This window comes from Galeopterus variegatus, unplaced genomic scaffold (assembly GCF_000696425.1).
Source record: "Galeopterus variegatus unplaced genomic scaffold, G_variegatus-3.0.2 Scaffold750, whole genome shotgun sequence".
Lineage (NCBI taxonomy): Eukaryota > Metazoa > Chordata > Mammalia > Dermoptera > Cynocephalidae > Galeopterus > Galeopterus variegatus.
The window spans coordinates 59,280-87,015 of record NW_007726861.1 but is presented as its reverse complement, the minus strand read 5'-3'; the positions used below and the strand labels follow the sequence as shown (position 1 = coordinate 87,015).

At 38.4% G+C, this 27,736-nt stretch overlaps 1 protein-coding gene across 1 annotated transcript in view; it reads left to right on the top strand.

The window, feature by feature from the left end:
* Positions 1–181: 181 nt before the first annotated feature.
* ATP6V1H (ATPase, H+ transporting, lysosomal 50/57kDa, V1 subunit H) overlaps positions 182–27,736 on the top strand; it is a 76,646-nt gene continuing 49,091 nt past the window's right edge. Inside the window, exons 1-5 of the mRNA XM_008572059.1 lie at positions 182–389; positions 1,706–1,853; positions 8,499–8,601; positions 11,953–12,042; positions 26,729–26,842. Coding sequence (XP_008570281.1) covers positions 1,741–1,853; positions 8,499–8,601; positions 11,953–12,042; positions 26,729–26,842 — 420 coding nt within the window. The 5' untranslated portion in view covers positions 182–389; positions 1,706–1,740. The remainder of the gene's footprint in view (positions 390–1,705; positions 1,854–8,498; positions 8,602–11,952; positions 12,043–26,728; positions 26,843–27,736) is intronic.

The following is a 27,736-nucleotide window of genomic DNA, read 5'->3' as shown; positions in this document are numbered from 1 at the left end:
CTCCTGCTCCGGCCGGCCGGCGAGCGGGTCCCCAGCGCAGACGCCTGGGTCGCCTGGGCTCCCACTGCCCGCGGAGAACCAGCCGCTCCTTAACGCAACATCTCCTCTCCGCAGATGTTTTGGACTCTGCCGGCTCCCGTCTCTCGCGGCGGTCACGTGCCTCTGGTCACGTGACAGGTGCCTCTGTCATTCTACTGCGGTCGCTCTGGCTTTTTCCTGCCTGCGCCTCTCTCAACGTCTCCTTGGAGCCAGATTCTCTTTGCTTTGCGACCCCAGCGTCTCCCGCCGCGGCAGAGGCCTCCAGACCCAGCCGGAGACGCCGACCGGGTGCACCAGCCCGGCTGTGGCCCAGACGCCCCGGACGGCCGCACCCTCCCTGCCTCTTTCGGGTGCGTTGTAGGGTCCCCAGGCTTCTCGAGGCAAGGCCGCCGCCGCGTTGTTTAGTCTCCTTAGCGAGGCGACCCTGCGTCCAGCGCCCGCGGTGCGCGCTGGTCTCTTGGCGCTCGGCTCCTCTTGTCCTCTGGCACCGGGTTGCCAGCTTTCTTTCCTTCCCGGCCGCAACCAGGTTTACGAAACTGCAGCGCCCTCCCCGCAGGGGGAAGGGACGTTAGCAGCGGGGAGGGAAGAGGAGAGGAACGGGTAAAAAGTAAACCTTCCCCGTGGCCTGCTGAAGCTACGAGTCGTTACGGATTTAGGTAACCGTTTTGAGACACCTTGAACTCCCCCAGGGCAGGCCGCTGGGGCTGAGCCTGCTTGGTTCCAGAGTTCCAGACTAGCCCGGACTGGGCCTGTTTCTTCCAGAGCCCTGCCAGGCCCCACTGCTCCTGCTTGTTTAGGTAGCAAACCCTCAGATACAGAGATTAAGTTCCAAACTGACTGAGGTCATTGGGAACCTGGAATTAAATTGTGGATATGGTTTTAGCTTCATTGTGGCTGTGACCAAGAAATTATATTTTGCGAACGGGAACCTGTATTTTGTGTCGTGATTAAATCAGTCTTAAGCTTTTATCTGTAAGTTTAGGAGTACGAATTACTTAGAAGCTCATTATTGTAGGTTCTTGTTGACTCCCATTGTTGGCTGTACCTAAATTTTAATAAATTTTGTTCCAAAAATGTCTCCCAAAATTGATTTTGAGAATACTGTGAATTTTGGTTGAAAAGGAAAACATTGGCTTCTGAGAAATTACTGTCTCACTTTGTGTATATTATTTCGAATGAGTAATTTTAGAAAGGATTTATAATTTTTCATGTGTCGCTTTAAAATGATGCTTAGTAAATGTTAATAAAGCAACTGGCCTTATCTGTACTCTATTCTTATTTTTTCTGTCAGAAGAGGAAAATTAATCTCAATTGTATAAATTTAAAATATTTTTTATTTTGTAAACCTGTTTTATTTAAGCATAATTTCTCATGTCAGTATATCTGAAATGGTCACTTTAAAAATCTCACTGCAGTGTAAGTGCCAGTAATTAAAAAACCTTTCCTGGAAAAAAAAAAAAGCCTATGGAGAACACTTTTATGGAGCAGTGCATAATTGGTCAAGATTTGAAATATAATGGTAGCTCTTCCAGACTTAGGATATTTAATATTTAAGTTGAATGCTTGGGGAGATAAAGTGATAATGATGATGATATTAATAATAATAATAATAGTTGTAAAAAAAAAAACACTGGCATTCTGTTTTTACCTTGCATCTAAATTGAAGATCTGTTGAAAAACGTTCAAGATCATAAAATTTAGATGACCAAAATGGATATCCGAGGTGCGGTGGATGCTGCTGTTCCAACCAACATCATTGCTGCCAAGGCTGCAGAGGTTCGTGCTAACAAAGTGAACTGGCAGTCCTATCTTCAGTAAGTAACCATTTGCTGTGAATCATGGAAAATCATGTGCCTTTGCATGAGACGTTTTCATGGTCATGCTTCTATGAGAGAAATACTGGAAAAGCTCTAATAAATGTGGAATAACACTTCCTCCTCAGAATCATAAGCTGTCTTAGTGAAATAGCATAGTGTGAGAGAAACAGCTTGTGGCTCTAGAGGGGAAGAAGGTGCTCATGGTACTTTTGACCTTCTGTGTCTGGAAAGAAGAGCTTTTTGAATGAGTGGAAAGTAGGGGAGAAATGTTCATGAGCAATGCAGGGAGGAAGAGGATGATGGGCAAAACCTGCCAGCCCAGCCCAGTATGCCCTGGTGATCAGTATAGGGACAGATGGTGTTGCAGATTTGCTTATACATCTAATAAAAAGCACAGATGTTTGAGTTGTGAGACCCGGGTTTGAATTCTAGTTCTCTCGATTTGTTTGTTGATCTTAGGCAAATCCCTTAACTTCTTTGAGAGTCAATAAAGTAAATGTGACTGGGGATACATATCCTATAGGCTTGTTGCTGAAATAAAGTTATTAGCACAGTTGAATATAAGCATTGGTATGTTGAATACATCCAATAAATTTTAGTTCTTTCTCCTTCCTCCTTGTGTGTATTAAGATTTAGTGTGCTGGTGTTTCTGTATTCTATTTTTATCTGTAAGGTAAGCATTTATTCATTCTTGACCATATTTTATCATATGATTTTACTTCATATCTGTTTATTTTGGTATATTTATAACAGAGTAAGTTATTAGGGAAATTCAGTTCAGATTTGCATATTCATTTTGAAAAACAAATCTAGTAATTTGTAGTTTATATTTAGCAGTTTGTTTTGTTGTAGAAGGGATATGCAGTGTACAGAGATGAACCTTTTATTTCTGTTAATTTAGTCACTCGTCACACATTTATTGACTAACTGCCAAGTCTGAGGCATTTTTCCAGGATTTGGGCTACAAAAAAGATAGAGGGTACCTTCTCTAAAGGAGCTCATAAAGGGAAGTCAGATGTATAAACAGATCATTTTAATTCAGTATGTTAACTTTGCTAATAGAAAGATGCACAGGGTCTGGTGGGTGCACAGGAAAAGGATAGCCAGTCTTACCCCCAGGAAGTTTTCCTGAAGGCGATGGTCCTTGAACTGTGTTTTCAACGGTGAGTGGTAGTTAGCCGGGTGGCAAGAAGGAGCAGCCTTCCAAGTAGAACAGACAGTGTGAGCAAAGGCAGGGAGGCAAAAACAGCCTGCTGGGTGGGAATCATACATGTCTTGGGGGCAGGCAGTGGGGAGAGCTGAGGCTGGAGAGGCAGCCAGGGGCTGATCATGAAGGTTTTGTGTGCCATCAGAAGGAGTTTGGACTTGATCCTGTCTGTCAGTGCTTTTCAGGCTGATTCTTAATCCCTGAAACCCATGGTTGATGTAAAGTCTAATAAGGAAGCTCAGCATATAAAACAGGTGACAATGGGCCGGCCCGTGGCTCACTCGGTAGAGTGCGGTGCTGATAACACCAAGGCCACGGGTTCGGATCCTATATAGGGATGGCCGGTTTGCTCACTGGCTGAGCGTGGTGCTGACAACACCAGGCCAAGGGTTGAGATCCCCTTACCGATCATCTTTATAAAAAAAAAAAGAAAAAAGAAAACCTGATTTGAGTCTTAGATGAGCCAGGCTAACTGTGTAACTATGGGCAAGTTCCTTAGCCCCTGTGAGCCTCAATTTCTTCTGTGAAATGTGGTAAAAGTAATTCACCTCATGGAATAGTCATGAGGATCAAAGAGTTAACTCTTCAAGGTACCTCTTCAAGGAGCTAACTGGTAACTCTTCAGTCTTCATTTTATGTGACCTCTCAAACTGCTCTAGAGGTAGTGGTGGAGAAAAGTGATTAAGAGTTTGGATCAGGGACCGACCCTGTGGCTCACTCGGGAGAGTGCGGTGCTGGGAGCGCAATGGCACAGGGAGCGCCAAGGCTGCGGGTTCGGATCCTATATAGGGATGGCCGGTGCGCTCACTGGCTGAGCGCAGTGCGGGCGACACCAAGCCAAGGGTTATGCTCCCCTTACCAGTCACAAAAAAAAAAAAAAAGAGTTTGGATCAGGCTGCTTGGACTAACATCCCAGCTACACTTAGCAGCCACCTGACCATGATTCAGCTGCTTAACCTCTTTGCCACAGTTTCCTCATCTGTGAAAGGAGAAATGGTTGTCATGCAGATTAAATTCGATCATATGAGGGTACTTCAAAAAGTTCGTGGAAAAACAGAATTGAAAGATAATACTGTTCTTTCCATGGATTTTTTGAAGTACCCTCATGTATTCAAAGTCCTTAGCACAATGCCTGGCCATGGTTAGGACTTGGTAGATGTTAGCTTTTATTATTAATGTCTGTCACTCTTGAAACATTCTGTTGCCTTGGCTTCCATGACATTCCACACTCCGGGTTTTCCCCCATCTCTCTGGTAATTCCAGTTTGCTTATCCTCCTTTCTCCAGCTCTGAGATGTTGTCATTCCTCCAGATGTGCTCTGTTTTCCCTAGGCAGTCTTAACACATCCCCAGGGCTCCCACTGTCTTCCATATACTGATGACCCGAAATCAATATCTCCAGCACTAACCTTTCCACTGAGTTCTACACCTGTATATCCTACTGTCAATTTAACACGTTCATTTGAATGTCTTCAAAGCACCTCAGACTCTGCTGGACTTTCAGTCTTCCCCTCAAAACTGGCTCCTCTTCCATTGTAACCTATCTCATTGAGTGGCACCATCATCCATCCACTGCCTAAGCCGGAAATCTGGGAATCCTTGATACCTCTTCACTCTCGTTCTCCATATCCAAGCCTATTAGTTTTACCTCTAGGTTGTATTTTGAATTCATTCACTTCTTACCATTTCTCCCACCACCACCCAAGCTACATCATCTCTCACCCAGATGGCTGCAATAGCCTCTATCTCCCCAGTCTCCCACAGTCACTCTGCACACCCCAATCCATTCTCTACAGAGCAGTTGGAATAAGTGATTCTTTAAAAAAAAAAAATGACCACATCACACTCTGTTGTCTCTCCTTCCACAGCTTTCCAGTGTTCTTGGATAAAGACCATAATCTTTAATGTGGCCTACAGTAGACCCCCCACCCCCATAATCTGGCCTGTCCCCATGTCTGAATGTTCTCTGTATTTTAGCCTCACTGCCCTTCTTCATAGGGCCTAAAACGCACCCTCTTTCCTTCTGATAAGGGCTTCATTCATGCAGCTTCTTCTGCCTGGAATGCCGCCTTACCCTCTTTTTGCCTGGTTAACTCCTACTCTTCATTCAGATCTTTACCTGGATAGCTCAGAGAAATAGTTATTTCTGACCCCTGAAGAATAGATCAGGTCCCCTCTTTTATGCTTTCATAGACCTTGCCTTTGAAGTTTTTTTGTTGTTTTAATCTCACATTTATTCATGTGATCATCTCTTTAATGACTTTTTGAGACGTCTAATAGTAAGCACAACTTGATCAGGGTCCACAGGGCTTTTTGCCCCTCTTTGAGCACATCGTTGGCATAAGAGGGATATTTGTTGAATGAGTTGCCAGAAGTGGCCAAGAGATGTGATGTAAGTGAGGCCTTTCCCTGTTCTTCCCCTTCCCCATATCCTTCCCTTAGCAGCCACCGTGTCTGCAGTTACTGTAAGTGGCAAGGAGGTATCAGTTCCGGACATTGGGTTGTTTTTGAAAATTGTCTGCAAGTGTTGAGGTGAGAAGTTAAAGATTTATCTTTTGCCCTCAGAGAAACCATCCCACAGTGAGGAGAAGCCAGAGAGGCTGACTCAGGAGTCCTGTTCCCCAGCAGCAGGTCTTGAGCTGAACTTCTCTGTAGGTACTGTCCACACAGGAACAAGCCCTGGGTTACTGGATACCTCTGGAGAGAGAGGCACTAGAGGAAAAATGAGTTCAGCTACTCTAGCCCAAACTGAAATCTAAAAAATCTCAATTCCATTCGTAAGTTTGTCTTTTTGTTTTTTGTTTTTGATTTTATCTTTGAAGGATGGCATTAGCTAAAGATGCCATTAAGTGTAGAGTGGAAAAAATGGAATACTTACATAATATCTTTTACTTATAGGTAATTTATGGTGGAGAGGGGATTGAATAGGTTGGCAATTCCCCAAGAACTTGGAAATGAAATTTGTCCTTTGTGAGTTAAACTAATTAGATCTACACGTAAATGAGAGCAGTAGTTAAGAGCACAGACTCTATAACCCAGTTGCTTGGGTTCAAACCCTGGTTCTGCCATTTATTAGCTATGCACTTTAGGCAAATTACTTACCCATTTTGTGCTTCATTTCCTCTCTATAAAATGAAGATACTAACTTACTACTTACCTCCTGCTATTATTGTGAGAAGTAGATGAGTGAAGTTATGTGTAGCACTGGGAACAGGGCCTCACACAGAGTGAACACTCAGGAGTGTTACCTGTTTGTTATTAGCTGCTAGAGATGCAAATGTCTCCCAGGGCTGAATTGTATGTGAATTGATGATTGTTCCACGTATCTAAAATAATGAATTTTTTCAATTAAAACTTAGTCTAAAAACTAATATAATAAATAATAAGTGACCAACAGTGAAACAGAAAGTGAAAAGTCAGTGTGGTAAAACTAGTGGTAAGATAAAGACACTGAATGTATTTGATCACCAGAAGAGGGTTCTTTGTTGTAGGCAGGGCTAGTTTGCCTGATTTACTATAGCTGGGATGAAATTTCTCTCCCTGGCTATTCATTTCTCTTTATTTTAAGTCCATGCTCATAGAACAACCTTCTAATGCCTAATTCAGCTTCTGAGACACTTGATAATAGGAAGAGTCTGGAAGTAGTACCTGTTTGGGGGATGTGGGCATTCTGATTTCAATTATTAATTCATAAATGGACAGTGAGCTTGATAAATGGTTAGCACAGAACCATCACAGAATGTCTGCACCTCTCTGGATATTATGAAGTCCTATTTCTGGAATTAAAAGGCCAAAAACTAGGCCGAGATTAGGGTTATTGACCAAGGTGATACCAGCCTTGGAGAGGTTTCTGGGTGGTTGGTCAGCCAGCCTTCCTCTGACCACACCCTTTCTCATTGCTTCTTTCAGCATTGACCTTCTAGGTGTGACATTTTTTTGCTCACCTAACTCCTTCCTTTTACAAAGGGAGAAATTGAAGCCCAGAGGGATTTAATGGCTTGCCTAAGATCACACAGCAAGTTTGTTGTTAACCAGGGCAAGTTTTCAGGTCTTCTCTGCCAGGCAAAGGCTTTTATCCTGGTGTTGCCTAGAGATTTGTTTAGGTGTTCAAGGCATTTTTTCCTGGTGCAGCCAGAAGAAGAATGTTCATGTGAATGCAGCATTTGATACTGAATGTTAGACATTCAGTTTTCTGATATTAATATCATGGAGCAACAGTGGATGATTATCTACAAGGGTTTATAATCCTATTCTTGTGTGCTTGTAGCCCATACCAACAAATCTCAGCTGTTAAAATGACCAAGTCAGTAGAGATGTAGCCCCAGAACAAAGGCATAGTCTTCTGTTAGTGAACACTAGTTGGCCAGCAAACTTCTCATGGACATATACACAGTCAGTGGTAGACTTGAGGCATAAATGCCCATTTAGGGAGTCAAGCTGCTGATAGCCTGAAAGAGTTGATGCAAAGAATCCTGAAGTGCCCAGAGTCTTACAGAGACTAGACTAGCAAAGCTGTTCTGCTGACTTGTCTTTTAACAAGGAAGGGTCTGTATTTAGAGATGAAAATGGGGGGTTTACTGTGATGCGTTTGAGTCTTTGATGACTGGAGAAACTGGTCTGGAAGGGAAGATGACCGTTTTGGTGGTGATGATGCTGAGTGTGTGAAAATGGTTAAGACGTCTACAGGGAGGTAGAAGACAGTTGGAGATGGTTTGGGAGAGAGAGAAGATGGGACTGTTGATTTGAATCTCTCTGAAGGAAAGAATTTGGGAAAGAAAAGGAAGATTCGAAAGATTGAGCCCTGGGGAGATGCCTTGAAGAGCGAAGGGCTGGTGACGAAGGGACTCCTGGAAGAGATGGAGGAAAACAGGATAGTGTGGGGTGATTGCTGAGAGGACAGGGGTTAGGAGCAAGAAGTTATTTTTCAGAGAGGAGGAAGATCACTTTTTTTTTTGTTCTGGTGGGAAGGAATATACTGGAGAAAATAATTGCAGAAGTTTATAAATAAAGTGGCTTTGGACTTGATAACTTAGAAAGCCAACTAAATTGTCTGGCTTAGGAGGAGGAATAAGGGTGAGACTTTGGATAATGCTAAGTAGTGGCATTTTATTGAGGACTTACTATGGGCCAGGTGCTGTGTTAACTACCTTATGTGAATTGTGTAGTTTCATCCTCAGTACAACCCCTGAAAGGCAATGCGATTATTGTTCCCATTTTGCACATAAATTAACACAGATTCCAGAGAAGTTGCACCATCACTAAGTGGTGGAGCTAACCCTTGAGCCCAGGTCTGTCTGATGCCAGCTCTCTGCATCAACCTCTGTGGTTTACCGCCCAGGAAAGAGGAGAGAGACTGGGGATTCCTTTAGGACTTGTGCACAGTGGCTGGCTGTTCAACTCTTACTGAACAAAAACCAACTTGTTCTTACTTTCTAGGGGGCAGATGATTTCTGCAGAAGATTGTGAATTTATTCAAAGGTTTGAAATGAAAAGAAGTCCTGAAGAGAAGCAAGAGATGCTTCAAACTGAAGGCAGCCAGGTGATTGATAATAAACATTATATCCCGAACACTTCCCTGTGTCATTGAGTATGTTTATACCCGTGTCCTTTTCTGCTTTTCTGAATATATTCTTTTTTTTTTTTTTTTCCTTTTTTGTCTTTTTTACTGACCGGTAACGGGATCGCAACCCTCGGTGTCGTGCCCGTACTGGGGACCGGCAACGGGATCGCAACCCTCGGTGTTGCGCCCGCACCGCGCTCAGCCAGTGAGCGGGAACCGGTCTCCACATGGGATCCGAACCCTCGGCGGGAGTGCCGCCGCGCTCCCAAGCGGTGCACTCTCCAGTGCGCCACCGGGCCGGCCCCTGATTATATTCTTAGAATAGACTTAAAAGAGAAATTATTGTTTCAAAGTATATGAAGTTTTAGAAGTTTCTTAACTTTTTTTTTAGGAAATTTTTTCCACTTTGTATTCTCACTAGTAATGTTTGAAATGCCTAAATATAATTAAAAATATTTGCATTTGCTAGGTTAAAACGATGTCTTATTACTTTGATTACATGGGATTACATTTTTTCCACATTGATTTATTAAATATTTGTATCTCTTTTGAATTTTTTTTTGGGGGGGGGATGTCTATTTTATTTTAATCTATAAAGTTCTGATACTTTTTGATTAATTTATAGTCTTTTTACATAGAAAATCTATTAGTAGCACACATTTGTAGCAAACATTTTCTTGTATTTGTATCTCTTTTGAATTTTTTTTTGGGGGGGGATGTCTATTTTATTTTAATCTATAAAGTTCTGATACTTTTTGATTGATTTATAGTCTTTTTACATAGAAAATCTATTAGTAGCACACATTTGTAGCAAACATTTTCTTATGTACTGTTAATCTTGAAATTGTTTTGTGATTTTTTCATATAGTGTAGTTTAAAATGTTTATATAGTTGCATATATTGATGTTTAACCTTTTGTGATACATATTTGTTGTAGAAAAATAAGAAAGTACTATTAAGCCAAAAGAAAAAAATAAGAATTATTCTACCTGATATTCCTCTATTCAAGATGACCTGTGTTATTCCTCTCTAGACATTTTTCTATGCATATATAACTTACACACTCATTAATATAATCATTAACTTTTTACTTACACACTTATTAATGTAAACATGAACTTTTTACTCACATACTTATTAATATAAACATGAATTTTTACAAAAATGGGTTGATATACATGGTTTTGTTCTTTTCATTTAACTGTATATATTTCCCACCCCATGCGTATAAAGCTTTTTAAAATAATTGTGTAATTTTTCATTTAATGGATGAGTCATAATATTCTAAACCAATTCCCTACTGTTATATATTTTGGTTACTTCCATTTTTTTTTTCTCTTATAAGCAGTTTTTGAGGTGAACATTCTTATTTTCTCATAATGAACTCTGTAAATGTAGTTATTGATCAAACAATTTGAATGTTTATGAGAGTTTTGATGTGTATTATGAAAACACCCTCTTGGGGTTGTACTAGTTGCAGTGGCTGCCAGCAGTATATGAGCATGCCCATGCTTCTGCCCGGTGTCCACCCTGGGTCTAACTATTCCTCTTTGTGTGTCGGTCATTTTGATAGGTCAAAAATAGTATCTTAATGTAACAGTGTTGCACATTATTGAGTGGTTTTTGGCTCCTTGTTGATATGGTTGCTTCTATATATTTTTTATTTACTTCTCTGTGGAAGTGTTTATACTGTTCTTATTAATTTTTCAGATTCCTTTATGTGTTACTATACCTGCTCTGTGTATTCTATATTTTCCCAGTTTATTGGTTGAATTGTTAACTTGTTTATGGGGCACTTTGCCATATTGAAGACTAAATTGTGCAATGAAATCTATTCCCTTCTTTCCTTTGTGATGTCTGCCTATGGTATCATCTTTTTGAAAAAGCTTTCCCTCCCCAACTTCATATGGACTGAAAGGTATATCTCATTCGGTGTTTAGTGAACACATGCATACTGAGTTCCTATCATGTGCAGTGTAAATAATGTTAGTAAAACCAGACTCTCCCCTTAAGGAGTTTAAAATAGTTCTTTCTTAATTGCATGTCTGGTGTGATAGACCTTTTACGGGGTGGTTGTGGGAAATACATGTGTGGTTTTACCCAAGCAGAATGGCAGTGTATCCAAAAAGAAGAGCGTGACAAAAATGCTACAGGCAATTTATATGTTTTTACTAAAAAAGGCTAAAGTATTTCCACTTTAATGTTTTGATTAAAAAATCCAATTATTTATTACTGTTAACTTTTTAAGTAATGTGAATGTTTTTACAGGTATTAATTTTGGAATCTTTTCAGTTCCAATATTCAGTATGATAAGTGGGCTATGTATCCATGGAAGACATGACTCACAGATATAGAATAAGTTCAGGAATAAGTATGAATTTGTTAAGGTATACATTTTCCTATAGCATGGCCTTCATTACATGCTGTTTGTTACACTGAGGATTTATTGAATGGATGAACTGTACTTCAATTTATATGCCCTTAGAGTTTGGAAGGTTTTTCAAAGTATGACTTCAAACCTATAACTAAATGGTATTGCGTACAAGCTATGTTTTTTGGGTTGTTTAAAGGATTTTATGGGTAGTTTTGTGCTTTATTTGATGTATATGCTGAGTTTAGAACCTGGCCCCAGGATAAGATGCAGTTCCACTGCCTATCAGATTTTCTGATACAGGGCCCTGGTTGGCTGAAGGAGCCTATATATAGCTTGGTGTGACTGTCACAAGAATCCTGGGCAGACTGGTAGGTAACATAGTGGCTTCTGGTTTCTATGAATTCCACAGAGATTGTCATATAGATGATATGTTGCAGAATGGAGGCAGATCAAAGCCTTCTGATTCTGATCTTCAATACTCTTGTTGCTTTAGTGTTCTGCTTTTCCATAAGTACAAAAAATAAAATAAAAAATAAAACAAAATATTTAAAACCAATTTATAATTTTTGGTTGTCTACTTAACTTTATGTTATCCTGGATACTCAAGAGTTAATAGTGGCTAGATATGTCTATTTAAAAATAGTAAGCATTTTGAAACTTACCGCTGGAAATGATCACAAATCTGATGCAAGTCTTAGTAAGGTTCTCTCATACTTCATCACAACAGACATTTGTAAAAAGTATACATTTTCTGTAATTAAAATCTGTTAATAGGGCCCCCACCCCACCCTGAACCCCCAATCCTGCCCCTCCCGTTCCCCTGAAAATCAAGGAAAAAAAATCTGCTAATAGCATCTGTATCCTGATTTATGAAAGAGAAACAGTGCTTTACTGAAGTTCTACTAAAATGTGTGCAAATGAAAACAATAATTAACATTCATTTCATTTTTTTCTAGTGTGCTAAAACATTTATAAATCTGATGACTCATATCTCCAAAGAACAGACGGTTCAGTACATACTAACTATGGTTGATGATATGTTGCAGGTAGGTACATTCTTAATACATTTGATGACTTCATTTTTTGTGTACTTCACAGTAGCAAGGTGTAAGGTTTCACGTGTAGCCCTATAGAAGACTCTAAAGTGTAAGAAATACATTTCTTTTTTTTTTTTTTTTTTTTTTCGGCTGACTGTTTGGGGATCCAAAACCCTTGACCTTGATGCTTTAATGCCATGCTCTAACCAACTGAACTGTAATAATACATTTTTCTTAATTATATGAGTTGTAATTGCTAATAGTGCTAGAGATAGAAATACCCACACAAGGCTTTTTTTGTTGTTTTTCAGGATATAAGATAATCGATATATATTTTTTTATGAGATACCTCAGTTTTTTGTTGAATACCATCAAAGTTTAGTGAATCACCTGGGGCTTTCTGGATGCTCTATGTACTTATAGATGATATGGCTTCTCTTTCAATAAATCAACAGATTTCTAGGCCAGTGCTAAGCACTGGGGGTTCAGTGCTTTTGTTCCTTTCGAGAACAGTTTTGCTTATTATCTGAAACTTTTCCAGTTGCGTAAAGTTTCTGTTTTACTTCTTTGTTGTCCCTGAATGCACAGGTGCCTTCTTTATTCGTAATGTTGTGATTTATACCAGAGTATAATCTAGGCTTAGATAGTTGGTGTGTAGAGCAGTTCTTATGAAATAGGCCATCCAGCTGCTGAATCCAGGGCCTGTATGCATGTCTCAAGAGACATGAGGAAAAGTATCAGTCTGAGTGCTTAGGGAATGTTGTTCTGTCAGTTTATAAGGAAAAAACACTGATGGCCTACTATTCACCAAGCACTGTGCTATTATTGGTGATACAAAGGTTAGGAAGAACGGTGCTGTCTACCTGGGGGTCGTTATGTCCTTTACAGGAATGTTGTGATGTCATAATGTGGGGAAGGATCAATATCAAGCCTGGGCTTAAACAGGCCTGTCTTAGAATGACCTCAGTCTCTCTCAACCTTGGATATCTTGGTTATTGTAAAGGACTGTAACTAGAATGAGGGAGCTGTGAGTTGGCATGCAGACCGTGGTTTAATATGTTTATGTAAAACACGTACACACATATCGTCAGTTATAATACATACACATGCATCTATAAATTAAAAACCATGACAATGACAGCTCTCATTTTGTTCCAGCTCAGCACCACAGGGTTCCTTCTAGTCTCCCCTTTCTTATGTGTACCTCTTCTGGGAGCTTCTCCCATCTTCAGTGTGCTTACTTTCTTATTCTATCCTGTAATACACAGAAAGCAGTTTCAAAGTTGCTGACCCATACGACTGTGACAGTCTTAGGCTTGTTTTTTCTTTAACCTAGATTTCAGTATTTGCAGTTCTTTGTTTTTAAACAGAGAGTATGTAGTCAGAGTGTTGTGTTCAGGTTTATTTGAGTGGTTATGTTATTTTTCTTGAAATACTGTAAGAATCATTTGTTTCTGTTTGTATTCTACTTCAGTTTTTCCTGCCTCATCCTGTGTATTTTATTTTATTATTTTTGAGTATGTAAAACATAACTTGCTTTTGGAAGTCAAAATTATACATTAAGGAATACTCAGAGAAATGTCACTAATCCCACCCCATTATCCATTGTGCCCCATTCCCACCTTCCTCTTGTAGGTGACCAGTATCATTGGTTTCTGGTTTATCCTTACTGTTTTTCTTTTTGCGAAAATAGGTATTGTACTTGTATATTTTCTTATTTCCCTCTCTTTTTTATACAAAAATCTTACCATATGCAGTCACTTATTTTTCGTTTCTTTCACTGTTAACAAAATATGCCTCCTGTATTCTATTTTTGACAGCTACATAGTACCCCATTAGGGGACATACCATAGTTTACTTTATCAGCCTCTGATGTAATGGGCTTTGTGATTGGTTCCAATATTTTGTAATTAGAAATTATAAAGCAAAGAATAATCTTGTGTAAATGTATTTTCATATTATTCAGAGTATATACTTCATGGTAAATTCTTACAAATGGAATTGCTGGGTGAAAGGGAAATACATATGTAGTTTTGTTAAAATATCACCAAACGTTCCATTTTGCATTCTCACCAGCAATGTATGAGAGTGCCTGTTTCCCTGCAAGCTTGTCAACAGTGGGCATTGTCAAGCTGTTACATTTTTGCTAATCATGATGGTATCTGAGATTGAATGTCTTCAGATATTCTTTATTTAAAAAAAGTTTTTATTAAAACTTACCAATTGTACATATTTATGGGTTCCAAAGTTATATTTCTTTTTGTCTTTTTTACTGACCGGTAACGGGATCGCAACTCTTGGTGTCGTGCCCATACCGGGGACCGGCAACGGGATCGCAACCCTCGGTGTTGCGTCCGCACCACGCTCAGCCAGTGAGCGGGAACTGGTCTCCGCATGGGATCCAAACCCTCGGTGGGAGTGCCACCACGCTCCCAAGCTGTGCACTCTCCAGTGCGCCACCGGGCCGGCCCTCCAAAGTTATATTTCAATCCATGTATACAATGTATGCTGATCTATTCTGGGTAATTTATCATTGTGAAACTTAATCATTTCTTTGCGATGTGCACATTTGATCTCTCCTAGTTTGGTTGCAAGTACTAAATCATTATTGATTATAGATGGCCTACGTTGACTGTACACCAATAGGGCTATTTTTCCTATCTCACTGTACTTTTGTGTCCATTAGTCAGTCTCATTATCTGTCTTCCTCCCTTCCCTTTCTTGCCTCTAGTAACCATAGTTCTTCTCTCTACGTTTAACAGTTTTTTTTTTTTCCTTTTTTGTCTTTTTTACTGACCGGTAACGGGATCATAACCCTCGGTGTCGCGCCTGTACCGGGGACCGGCAACGGGATTGCAACCCTTGGTGTTGCGCCCGCACCGCGCTCAGCCAGTGAGTGGACCGGTCTCCACATGGGATCTGAACCCTCAGCAGGAGCGTCGCCACGCTCCCAAGCGGTGCATTCTCCAGTGCGCCACCGGGCTGGCCCAACTTTTAACAGTTTGACTTACTTATTTATTTAGTTTGTTTTATTTTGTTCTCTTTTTTAGCTCCCATATATGACTGAGAACATGAGGTATTTCTCTTTCTTTGCCTGGCTTATTTCACTTAACATAATTTTCTCTGAGCTCATCCATGTTGCTGTGAATGGCAGAATTTCATTCTTTTTAATGGCTGAGTGGTATTTCATTGTATATATGTACAGCATTTTCTTTATCTAATCATCTGTTGATGGGTATTGAGGTTGGTTCCATACAGAGCTTTTGGAGTACAGGTATCCCTTCAACATGATGTTTCACATTTCTTTGGGTATATACCCATTAGTGGGATTTCTGGGTCATATGGTAGTTCTATCAGTAGTTGTTTGAGAAACCTCCATACTGTTTTCTATAATGGCTGTACTAATTCACAGCCCCACGAACAATGTATAAAGGTTCCCCTTTCTCCACATCCTTGCCAGCATTTGTTATTTTCTGTCTTTTTGATAATAGCCATTCTAAGTGGGGTTAGATGTTATCTCAGTGTGGTTTGATTTTCATTTTCCTGATGATTAGTGATGTTGAGTATTTTTTCATATACCTGTTGGTCATTTGTATGTCTTCTTTTGAGCCTCCCTTGCCTATTTTTTAATTGGGTTATTTGTTTTTTTGCTATTGAGTTGTTTAAGTTCCTTGTGTATTATGGCATTTAGCCCCTTGCTGATGCATAGTTTGTGATATTTTCTCCCTTCTGTTGGTTGTCTCTTTGCTATGTTCATTGTTTCCTTTGCTGCACAGAAGCTTTTTACTTTGATAAAATCTCATTTGTTTATTTTTCATTTTGTTGCCTATGCTTTTGAGGTCTTATTTGTAAAATCTTTGCCAAGTCTTATAGCCTGGAGCATTTCCCCTGTGTTTTCTTTTAGAAATTTTATAGATTCAGGTCTTCTGTTTAAGTCTTTAATCCATTTTGAGTTGATTTTTGTATATAGTGAGAGATAAGGGTCTGGTTTCATTCTTCCACATATGGATATCCAGTTTTCCCAGCACCATTTTTTGAAGAGGCTGTCCTTTCCCCAATGCATGTTTTTTAGCACCTTTATCAAAGGTCTATGGGCTGTAAGTACATGAGTTTATTTCGGGGCTTTCTGTTCTGTTCTGTTGGTCCATGCATCTGTTTTTCTGCCAGTACCGTGCTGTTTTGATGACTATAGCTTCGTACTATAATTTGAAGTCAGCTAGTGTAATGCTTCCTGCTTTGCCCTCTTTTTACTCAGGATTGCTTTGGCTATTCAAGGATTTTTGTTGTTCTGTATGAATTTTAGGACTGATTTTTCTACTTCTGTGAAATGTCATTGGTAATTTGATAGGGATTGCATTGAACCTATAGATCACTTTGGGTAGTATGGACATTTTCACAATGTTAATTCTACCAATCCATGAGCATGGAATATTTTTCCATTTTTTTGTGTCCTCTTTAATTTCTTTCATCAGTGTTTTGTAGTTTGCATTGTAGGGATCTTTCACCACCTGCTTGGTTAGATTTATTTCTAGGTATTATTTTTTTTGGTAGCCATAGTAGAAAGGATTGCTTTCTTGATTTCTTTTTCTGCTAGCTAGTTTGTTATTGGTGTATAGAAAGGCTATTGCCTTTTGTATATTGATTTTATATCCTCAATTTTATTGAATTTGTTTATCAGCTCTAAGAGTTTTTTGGTGGAGTCTTTAGGTTTTTCTATGTATGAGATCATGTCATCTGCAAACAGGGACAATCTGACTTCCTCTTTTCCAATTTGGATGCCCTTTATTTCTTTCTCTTTTCTAATTGCTCTGGCTAGAACTTCCAGTGCTATGTTAAGTAGGAGTGGCGAGAGTGGGGAATCCCTGTCTTGTTCTTGTTCTTAGAGGAAAAGTGTTCACTTTTCCCTGTTCAAGATGATGTTAGCTGTGGCTTTGTCATATATGGCTTTTATTATGTTGAGATACTTTCCTTCTATACCTGATTTGTTGAGACTTGTTGCCATAACGAGATGTTGAATTTTATCAAATGCTTTCTCTGCATCTTTTGAGATGATTGCATAGTTTTTAATCTTTCATTTTGTTGATTTGGTTTATCACATTTTATTGTTTTGCATATGTTGAACCATCCTTGCATACCTGGGATGAATCCCTCTTGATCATGGTGTATAATCTTTTTGATGTGCTGTTGGATTCTCTTTGCAAGTCCTTTTTTTTTTTTTTCCTTTTTGTCTTTTTTACTGACCGGTAACAGGATCGCAACCATTGGTGTCGCGCCCATACCGGGGACCGGCAACGGGATCGCAACCCTCGGTGTTGCGCCCGCACCGCGCTCACTGGTGTAGTGAGCGGGAACCAGTCTCCACATGGGATCTGAACCCTCGGCGGGAGCGCTGCTGCACTCCCAAGCGGCGCACTCTCCAGTGCGCCACCGGGCTGGCCCTCTTTGCAAGTACTTTGTTGAGAATTTTTGAATCTAAATTCATCAAGGGTATTGGCATGTAGTTTTCTTTTTGTGTTCTGTTGTTGCTTGGTTTTGGTATCAGGGTAATGCTTGCCTCATAGAATGAGTTTGGGGGAATACCCTCTGTGTCAAAATTTTCAAATAGCTTGAGAAAAATTGGTATTTATTCTTCTTTAAAAATTTGGTATAATTCAGCAGTGAAGCCATCTGTCCCTGGGCTTTTCTTTGTTAGGAGACTGTTAATTACTGATTGAATCTTGTTACTCATTATTGGTCTGTTGAGGTTTTCTATTTCTTCTTAATTCAGAGTATGTGTCCAGAAATTTATGCATTTCCTCTTAAGTTTTCAAATTTGTTGTCATATAGTTGTTCATAACAGTCTCTAATGATTCTTTGTGTTTATGCTGAATTCAGAATTTCTTTCTTCCATCTATTCTAGACTGTTGCTTAAGTGCTCAGTTGTATTTCTTATTTCAGTGAATGAATACTTCAGTTCCTGTATTCCTGCTTGATTCTTTTTTATGGTTTCTATCTCTTTGTTGAATTTCTCAGACATGTCCTCTATTGTTTTTTTGACTTCATCATTATTCTATTTTTTCTTGCATCATGTTGAGTTTCCTTAAGATTACCATTTGGGATTCCTCTTCAGGCTTTTCACTGGTTTCTTGTTGTTTGGGGTCTGGTATTGGAGAATTATTGTCTTCTTTTGGGGGTGTCATGTTTCTCTTTTTTGATGCTTGTATCTCTGCATTGATATCTGGGCATCTTGTCGTGTAGTTGCTTTTCATTTTTGGAGTAGTTTTTGAATGGAGAGACTCTTACCTGTTGAAGTGTTCTGTATTCATAGTTGAGTTGGGTGTTACAGGTTTTGTTCTGGGTGAGCATGCTAGTAAGTACCACTCACTCCCCACACCTCTGTAGTTGTGGGTAGTCCTTGCTGGGTCATCAGGATTCTGAGCTTCTGGGGAACATGGGCTTGGATCTGGGTGGCCTGTGCACTCGCTCACATACTCTGCAAGGGTTGGGGGGCTGGCTGCTAAGTTGGGTGAGGTTTTCAGCTCCCAGGGAAGGTGGTCATGGGTCTATGTGGCCTGTGCAGTCCCTGAACATTATCTGTTGGGGCAGGCAGCCCCCTGGGCCAGGCAGTACTCTGAGTTCCTGGGGAAGGTGGGTGTGGATCTAGGCAGCCAGTGCACTCCCTACATGCTCTCTGCTGGGGTAGGCAGGCTGCTGGGTCAGGTGCAACTCTGAGCTTCCAAGGAAGGTAGGTGTATATCCAGGCGGCCTGTGCACTCTCTGCATGCTCTTCATTGGAGCAGGTGGCCCACTGGGTTAGGTGGTACTCTGAGCTCTTGGGGAAGGTGGGCATGGATCCCTGTGGTGTGCACACTCCCTGCATACTTTCACTGGGGCCGGTGGGCCCGCTGGGTCAAGCAGTTCTCTGAGCTCCTGGGGAAGGTGGGCATGGATCCAAGCAGCTAGTGCACTCCCCCGTCACTCTCTGCTGCGGAGGTGGTTGGGCTTGCTGGGTTGGGTGGGACTCAGATTCCCTGGCTCCTGTATCAAAATGGGAATGTCCAGTAGCAGTCTGGGACTGATGGGGTTGGGGGAACTTGCCATGTACTTCCCCTCTGGAAAAATGCAGTCATGTGGGTTCCTAGCAGCTCCCCACACTGAGCTCACTGTCCACAATGGCTGTATGGTTACTTTGCAGCCTGATTTGCAGGTGTTTGTGGCAGGAGCACCAGCTGCAGAACCCCCAACTACGTTGTTCCAGCAGTGCAGGGTCTCTCTAGTCTCCATGCTGTTCTTGACTGGGGCCTCTCCTGTCTATGTTGCTGTCTCGAATTTCCAAATCTTGGGGGGTTTTCCTTACTGTTTTTCTGGATTCTGTCATTTTCTCCTGGACACTCTACAGGTGACTATCTGCTTGTTGCTTTGGACTTTTCTTTGCCTTAGAGGTGAGGGCTGGCTGCCTCTAGTCAGCCATCTTGCTGAGAAAAGCCTTCTGATGTTCTTAAAGTCTGGTTTTTTTTTTTTTCCTTTTTGTCTTTTTTCATGTCCGGCAACGGATCGCAACCCTCGGTGTTGCGCCCACACCTCGCTCAGCCAGTGAGCGGGAACCGGTCTGTATGTGGGATCCGAACCCTCGGCGGGAGCGCCACCGCACTTCCAAGCAGCGCACTGTAGCAGTGCGCCACCGGGCCGGCCCTTAAAGTCTGTTTTTATATCTTTTTTTAAAAAAATTATTTATTCATGCCTTTGCCCATTTTAAGAGTTCTTTATATATTAGGGAAATATCTGTGATATGTGGTGCAAATATTTTCTCCTGGTTTATCATTTACCTTTTGACTTTGGTGTTTTTTGCATGTTAAAAAAATTTATTATTTTTATGTAGTCTAATTTATCAAAAAATTTTCTAAAAATTTGGGGCTTGGGGCACACTGACTGGTTAGCTCAGTTGGTTAGAGTGTGGTGCTGATGGGCCGACCCTGTGGCTCACTCGGGAGAGTGCGGTGCTGGGAGCGCAGCGGCATTCCCGCCACGGGTTCGGATCCTATATAGGGATGGCTGGTGCGCTCACTGGCTGAGTGCAGTGTGAGCGACACAAAGCCAAGGGCTACGATCCCCTTACTGGTCACATTAAAAAAAAAAAAAAATGTGGTGCTGATAACATGAAGGTCCAGGATTTGAACCTTCTACCAGCTAGCCAAAAAAAATATCTGGGCTTTGTATTGTAGTTAGAAACCTTTTCCTTACACCTGCGTTATAGTAGAATTCACCTGTGTTTTCTTCTAGTACTTGTATACTTAATTTTTTACAGTTAGATATTTGACTAGTTTAGAGCTGCTGCTTGTGTGTGGTGTTAGGTATTTATCTAATCATGTGTTTGCCAAATGGCCATTCAGCTAGCACCATTTATTAACAAGTCAGTGGTTAGAGATGCTTCCTGTTACATTAAACCTCCCTATCTACCTAGGGTTATTTCTGGACCTTCTGTGCTATTCTTCTGGAAAGCCTGTGTGTTTATGCCCTACTACTATCCAGTTTTAATTATAGAGGATCTTATGGCTAATTCCCTTTGTAGTTTTTTTTTTTCTTCAGTATTTTCGTAGCTATTCTTGCATACTATTTTACTGTATGAAATGTTGTATCAGCGTCTTTGGATCTATGAAAAAGTTTGACATTTTTACTGAGTTGCATTAAATTTATAAATTAACTGAGGGAGAAATGACATCTTTATGGTATTGAATTTTTCTGTCCAAAAACAAACGGTGTTTATTTGTTTAAGTATATGTTTAAGTATATGTTCAAGTAATGTTTTTCACATAAAGATTTTGCACATTTCTTTTTAAGTTCATGCCCAAGTATTTTCTTTATTGCTGTTGTAAACAGTGTTTCTCTTCCATTTTATCTTTGAACTCATTTGTTTATGTATATGAAAGCTATTGATCTCTGTATATTAATTTTATATTTTGGTACCTTAGTGAATTCTCTTATTTGAATTAATTTTATGATTGAATTCAATTTATAAAAGTATAATATACAAATAGAGATAATTTTACTTCTTTTCCAATTTTTTTTTTAAAGCATCTGTGGAGATAACTCAGTGACTTTTTTTTCTCATCTGATCTATCAGTATAGTGAATTATATTCATGGATTTCCTAATACTGAATCAACCTTGCATTCAAGGATTCAATCCCACTTGGTCATGATATATTATTTTCTTGATATGGTATTGAATTTTCTTTTCTATTTTCTTCAGGATTTTTGCATCAGGGTTCATAAATTAAATTGGTTTATAATTTTATTTCTTTTTTTGTTTTAAATTTTTTTTTTTTTGTCTTTTTTGTGACCGGTAAGGGGATCGCAACCCTTGGTGTGGTGTCGCCCACACCGTGCTCAGCCAGTGAGTACACTGGCCAGTCCTATATAGGATCCGAACCCGCGGCGGGAGCGTCGCTGCGCTCCCAGCGCGGCACTCTCTGGAGTGCGCCACGGGGCCAGCCCTTTAGTTTGGTTTAGGTATCAATGTTATACTTGTTCATAAAAAGAATTTGGAGATTTTCCTTCATTTGCTATACTCTGCAACAATTTATGTAGCATTGGGACTATCAGGGCTTTGATGACTTGGTAGAATTCCCTTGTGAATATGTTTGAATCTGATGTTTTTGGTGGAGTAATTCTTTGATAGCCTTATCTATTTCTCCTACAAAATTGGTCATTTTAGGCTTTCTATCTCTAGTGGTGACAATTTTGGAAATCTTTATTTTCTTAGAAAATTATTTTATTGAAGATTTCAAATTTATTTTTATAGAGGACTTCAATCTTATGATTAAATCTTATACTTTAACATTTTCCCCATCTATTTCAGTATTATATCCCCTATGTTATTTCTTAACTTTCTCCTATTTTTCTTGATTAAGAAGTCCTTTTGCTAATTTTTTTCAAAGAATCTGGATTTTGATATTAATTCGATCTATAGTTTTTCTATTCTTTACCTTAATTTCTGCTTTTGCCTTTGCTATTTTCTTTGCCCACTTTCTGTTTACTTTGTTCTTTTTCTAGGACTTTGAGCTTGTAATTATAATTTACTTTCATCCTTCTATTATGAAGATATAAGTATTTAAAGATATGAATTTTCCTCTTGCCACTGCTTAAAATATATCCCTTTTGATATGTTGTGATTTTATTGTCGTTACTTTTTCGAATTTCTGTAATTCAGTTTCTATTTTCCCATTCAATGATGGGTTGTTTAATTTTTTTTTTTTTTAATTTTCTGGAAGACATGCATTAAAACGTTTTATTTATTTCTAGCACATTTGTAGTTTCTAACTTTATTGCATCATGTTTCAAAATAATATTTCAACTTTATGGAATTTGCTGATGCTTTCTTTGTTAATTAGTATATGATCAATTTTTAAAATGTACCAGGTGCATTTGAGGAGGTATATTCTTTATTATAGGGTATAAAGTTTTATATATATTCATGAGCTCTATCTTATTGATTATAAGTCTTCTAACCTTTATTTATTTATTTATTTATTTATTTATTTGTTTATTTGGTCTGTTTAATCTTATACTGAGAGTGGTATGTTAAAATCTCCTGTTATAAATAAATTTCTGACTATTTCTACTAGCATCTTCTGTAGTTTCTATTTTATAAAGGTGCTGTGTTATTTAGTACATACATATTCATTATTGTTGTATCTATACTGAATTGTGGCATTTAACATTAAAAAGTTTCCTTCTTGTTATACTTAATGCACTTTGACTTAAATTCTACTTTAAAATTAGGATAGTAACACATGGTTCCTTGTTTCTATTTGCCTATGTATATTTTCCCATCACTTTTATAGGTTAATCATTTTGTTTTAATTGTATCTCTTGTATACAGCATAGATTTGAGTCTTGCTTTGTTAGATAACACCTTTTTCTTTTAATAGGACTATTACTAAGAGGTTTGATCTCAACTCTATCATACTGTGTTATGTTATGATTACTATGTGCGTTATGTTAAATTTACTTTTTTATTCTCTACATGATCAGTTTTGTTTGCACATTTAAAAAAAAATCTTTTGGCATATAGGAAGGTTTCTATTTTTCTTCTGTTAGCTGTCTTTGTACTTATACCTTTGTAATGCCATTAATCCCCTGTCTTATTCATTAATAATCAGGTTTGTCATTTTTAATACTATTCTTTGATTTGCAGCGATTGATGAGCTTATTCTACTTTCTTTTTTTTCCTCTCTTTCATTTTTTAGTTGCATTTTTATACTTTGTCAAAACACAACATTTATATATTATTATTCTATACCTATTCCTATCTTTATTTTGCTATATTAAATTTTTATCACTGGTCTTTTTGCTGAAGTTTTCCCAAGGGTATCTTGATTGGATGAAGCTCGTCTGCTAATGGATTTCTCAAGGTGGTCTTGAGGGTAGGATATTGTCTAAATTTTGCATTAAATTTTTTTTTTCTGTAGTCTTCATACTTGAAGGACACCTTGGTGGATATTGAATCCTTGGTTCATAATTTTTAGACTTTTGAATCTGTTCTCTCGTGAGTAACGATAATTTAATTTTAATTTTCGAGACCATTTTGTCCTTTTCTTTTATTCCTTTTCTGAATTCCATCAACTCTGTATTTTTCATGGCTGTTTTTTGGGGAAAGGAATTTCATCCCCTGAGATATTTTGATTTGTATCTTCTGGTTTTTTCTTATGGTAGCTTTGTATAAATGTAGGCTGCTTTCATCTGTTCATATTATGGATTTTAGTGATTTATAACATTCCTAGCTTAGGAGCACCCTCTTCTCTTTTTGTAGTGTGGTACAGTTTCTTAAATGGATGACTTTCTTTTGGTGGGGGGCAGATTGTGTGTCCTTTGTTCTTTTTGGTCCCATTTTGTGTTGCAAGACCCTAAAAAATTTCCCCCTTTTGTTCTCTTTTTTTTTTTCACTGCCCAATTTCTTAAAGATGCCTCTCTCTCTCTCTCTCTCTCTCTCTCTCTCTCTCTCTCTCTCTCTCTCTCTCTTAAATCTTGTTCTCTCTTAAAAGTGATTCCTTTTCATGACTTCTCTCTGCTTCCTGTAGTCAGTGCTCTAGTCTACAAGGAATCTTTGTCAGTTTACATAGTCTTCTTCACAATTACGGTATATCTTATTTTCTGGTAGGGACTGTATAGATCAACTCTAGGACCTCCTCCCATGTTCATATCCTTCCTTCTACACACATTTTCCAAACATACCATCCACAAAAGCTTGGGGTGAGAGTGTGGGAGAGCTTTGCTGGGATTTAGTGTTTTTTTTTTTTATGGTTAATTAGAAATGGGTATTCTTAGAGATTTTATTATTCTAAGGGCATGAGTTTTGTGTAGTTCTGTTTGTTCTATTTGTCAATCTGTATTTTTAAAGGATCAATGTAGAGATTCAGATTTAGGCAGCTGCTATTGTCCTCACTACCAATTTAATATATTTTAATAACTGCATTTTGTTGTAAAATTTTAGTTACATGAAGAAATTTGTACACACCTTTATTATTTGATTCATTGTGCTATTTCAAAGATATAATTAAAAATTTTCTCATATTTTTAATTGTCATTTTATTTCTATCTCTTTTGAATAGAACATTTTGGGACAGAATTGCTTACATTTCCTTATATGTTTAGTTGTTAGTACATAATATTGAAGATTAATTTGTTTACCATGCCTGGATGTCAACAGCAATTACAAAGTATGCCTGACTTGAAGGACTTTATCCTTATTCTCTTAAAGGTTTATAACTTGCCTGCCTCCACCAAGGAGTTTGAGTCCTTTGATAAAGTCATTATCATAACTATTTCAATTGTTATTCTAAACTATCATGATTCATTACTTAAGGAGACAGTAGTCTGCACTTCAAATAGGTAACTGTTAGCACAGACCAATATTAAAATCAATGTATTTAAGAAGAATTAAATGTGGATCTGAAAATTAAAATTATTGTTTATTGGATTATTTGTGTTTTTAGCAAATATTGCTTCTTAGCAACTATATTCACTTAAGGGACCAGAAAATGTATTTTAGCCAGTGATATGCAGAGAAAATTTAGGTGAGAGGTGAAGTTTGCATAATTTGAACTAAGAATTCACTCTTATTCAAATTCTGTATACATCTGCTCATGAATATGCTGGGCTTTTTTTCTGTCTTTATATGTTGCAAGTTTTCTATCATGTATGCTAGAAGTAACCTTCAACATTTGAGATTTACCTACTTCTCTGTTTCCCTTGTTTGTTTGTTAATAGTTTAAGGTACTTCCTATTGCTCCTTCATCTAGGCCCATCTACCTCCTGATTTTGATTTCTTCTGTGTGGTAGCCAGATTGCTCACACTTTAGTGTTTGGTGACAAGACAACATTGGGAGCAGCAGGTCAGAGTTGCAGGCTGAGAAGTGTCACTTATAATCTCTTTAAATCACCTTGTGATTTAAAATAATCATAATGATTAAATATGATTTTATTTGGAAAATATCATTTTTCGTGACCTTTTATCAATTCTTCCCTTACTGCCTGCCCTGCCCCCGTAACCTCAGTTCTTTTGTCTCCTTTTGAAAGTTCAATGAATTACTGTGATTGTTGTGTCTTTCTTTCTTTTTCTTTTTTTATTTGTTTATTTTTTAGCTCCCACTTATGAGGATGTGATATTTCTTTGTCTGTACCTGGCTTATTTTACTTAACATGATTTTCTCTAGGTTCGTCCATGTTGCTGCAAATGGCAGAATTTCATTCTTTTTTTCTGTCAGAATATCATTCCATTGAGTATATATACCACATTTTCCTTATCCAGTCATCCGGTGATGGACATTTAGGTTGATTCCAACTCTTGGCTATTGTAAATAGAGCTGTGATGAACGTGGGAGAGCAGGTATCTCTTCAATGTGATGATTTCTATTCCTTTGGGTATATACCCAGCAGTGGGATTGCTGGATGTGGCAGTTCTATCTGTACTTGTTTGAGGAACCTCCATACTATTTTCCATAATGGCTGAACCAATTTACAGTCCCACCAACAGTGTAAGAGGGTCCCTGTTTGTCTGCATCCTCGCCAGCATTTGTCGTTCTCTGTATTTGATAATACCAGTCTAACTGGGGTGAGGTGATATTTTGTTGTGGTTTTGATTTGCACTTCCCTGGTGCTTAGTGATGTTGAGCATTTTTTTATGTGTTTGTTGGCCATTTGTATATCTTCCTTTGAGAAATGTCTATTCAACTCTTTTGCCCATTTTTAAATTGAGTTTTTTTGTTTTTTTTTAACTGTTAAGTTGTTTGAGTTCCTTGTATATTTTGGATATTAATCCTTTGTTGGATGCATAGTTTGCAAATATTTTCTCCCATTCTATAGGTATTCTTTTCTCTCTCTTAATTGTTTCTTTTGCTCTGTTGAAGTTTTTTAGTGTTATGTAATCCCATTTGTTTATTTTTCTTTTTGTTGCCTGTGCTTTGGGGGTCTTATTCATGAAGTCTTTGCCGAGTTCTACATCCTGAAGTGTTTCCCCTATGTCTTCTTTTAGTCGTTTGATAGTTTCAGGTAATATATTTAAGGCTTTAATCCATTTTGAGTTGATTTTGGTATATGGTGAGAGGTATGGGTTGAGTTTCATTCTTCTACATATGGATGTCCAGTTTTCCCACCACCATGTTACATCCTTTAGTAAAATTCATTCTGATTAGTAATATCATTTATTTTCTTTTTTAGGAAAATCACCAGCGTGTTAGCATTTTCTTTGACTACGCCAAACGCTGCAAAAACACAGCCTGGCCCTACTTTCTGCCAATGTTGAATCGTCAGGATCCCTTTACTGTTCATATGGTAAATTTTGAATTTGTCACATTTATTTTTTTTAATATATAATACAATATAAGAAGGGAATTTATTTATTTAAAAAAATTTTAATGTTACTATATTTTGAAATTGTTATTATGTTTTTAATTGTGATCACATCCTGATTTAGGTAAGAAACAAACCTGGGCTTTTTATGACTTGGTAACCTGCCTGTTTCCAGAGTAGTAACTGCTATGAAATTAGCTTTCTTTGTTTGTGTTCAGTAAGGAGGAGACACTGGAAGTCAGTTTGCAGTTAAAGAGTTGTAAACTATAATGATGAGTTTATTAGCATCAAAGCCTGTGGTGAATTCACATGTGCAAACAGTTCTAGATTGTCTGTAGCAGGTAACCAACCACATTTACTATATAGAAATTAAATTTTGCTTTGAAGCAGCTACAGTGTTTAGTTTTTATTTTAATTAAGCAATAACTTAATTGCTTCTTAATATCTTAAACACAATTCTGTTTTAAAGTTAGCATGAAGGGCTATGTTTGGAAGCTCTAACACTGAAGAATCTTTCGTGGAATCTGGAGAAGGTCTGAGAGCAGGGTTGAGAGAATAAACGTTTGTACAACAAAGCTTCTCTATTTCCAGTGGGGAGTGGGCCGCCAAGGGGGGTGAATGGGATGAGAGCTGTGGAGGCTGCTGGTTTCAGTAGATGTCTTTAAATTGTTCAAATCAAGGACCAGTGTCAGTGAAACATTTTTGAGCATGTGTGCTCTCTCTCTGTCAACCCCTCTGTTCCTCTCCTACCCCTCCACATGTATCTATATTCATTTGTATACTAGTGTTATTCATATATTGTATACATTATGAAACATTTATAAAAAGAGAAAAAGGAGGACTCATGAAATAAACTGTGGCTTGAAGAATACTTTT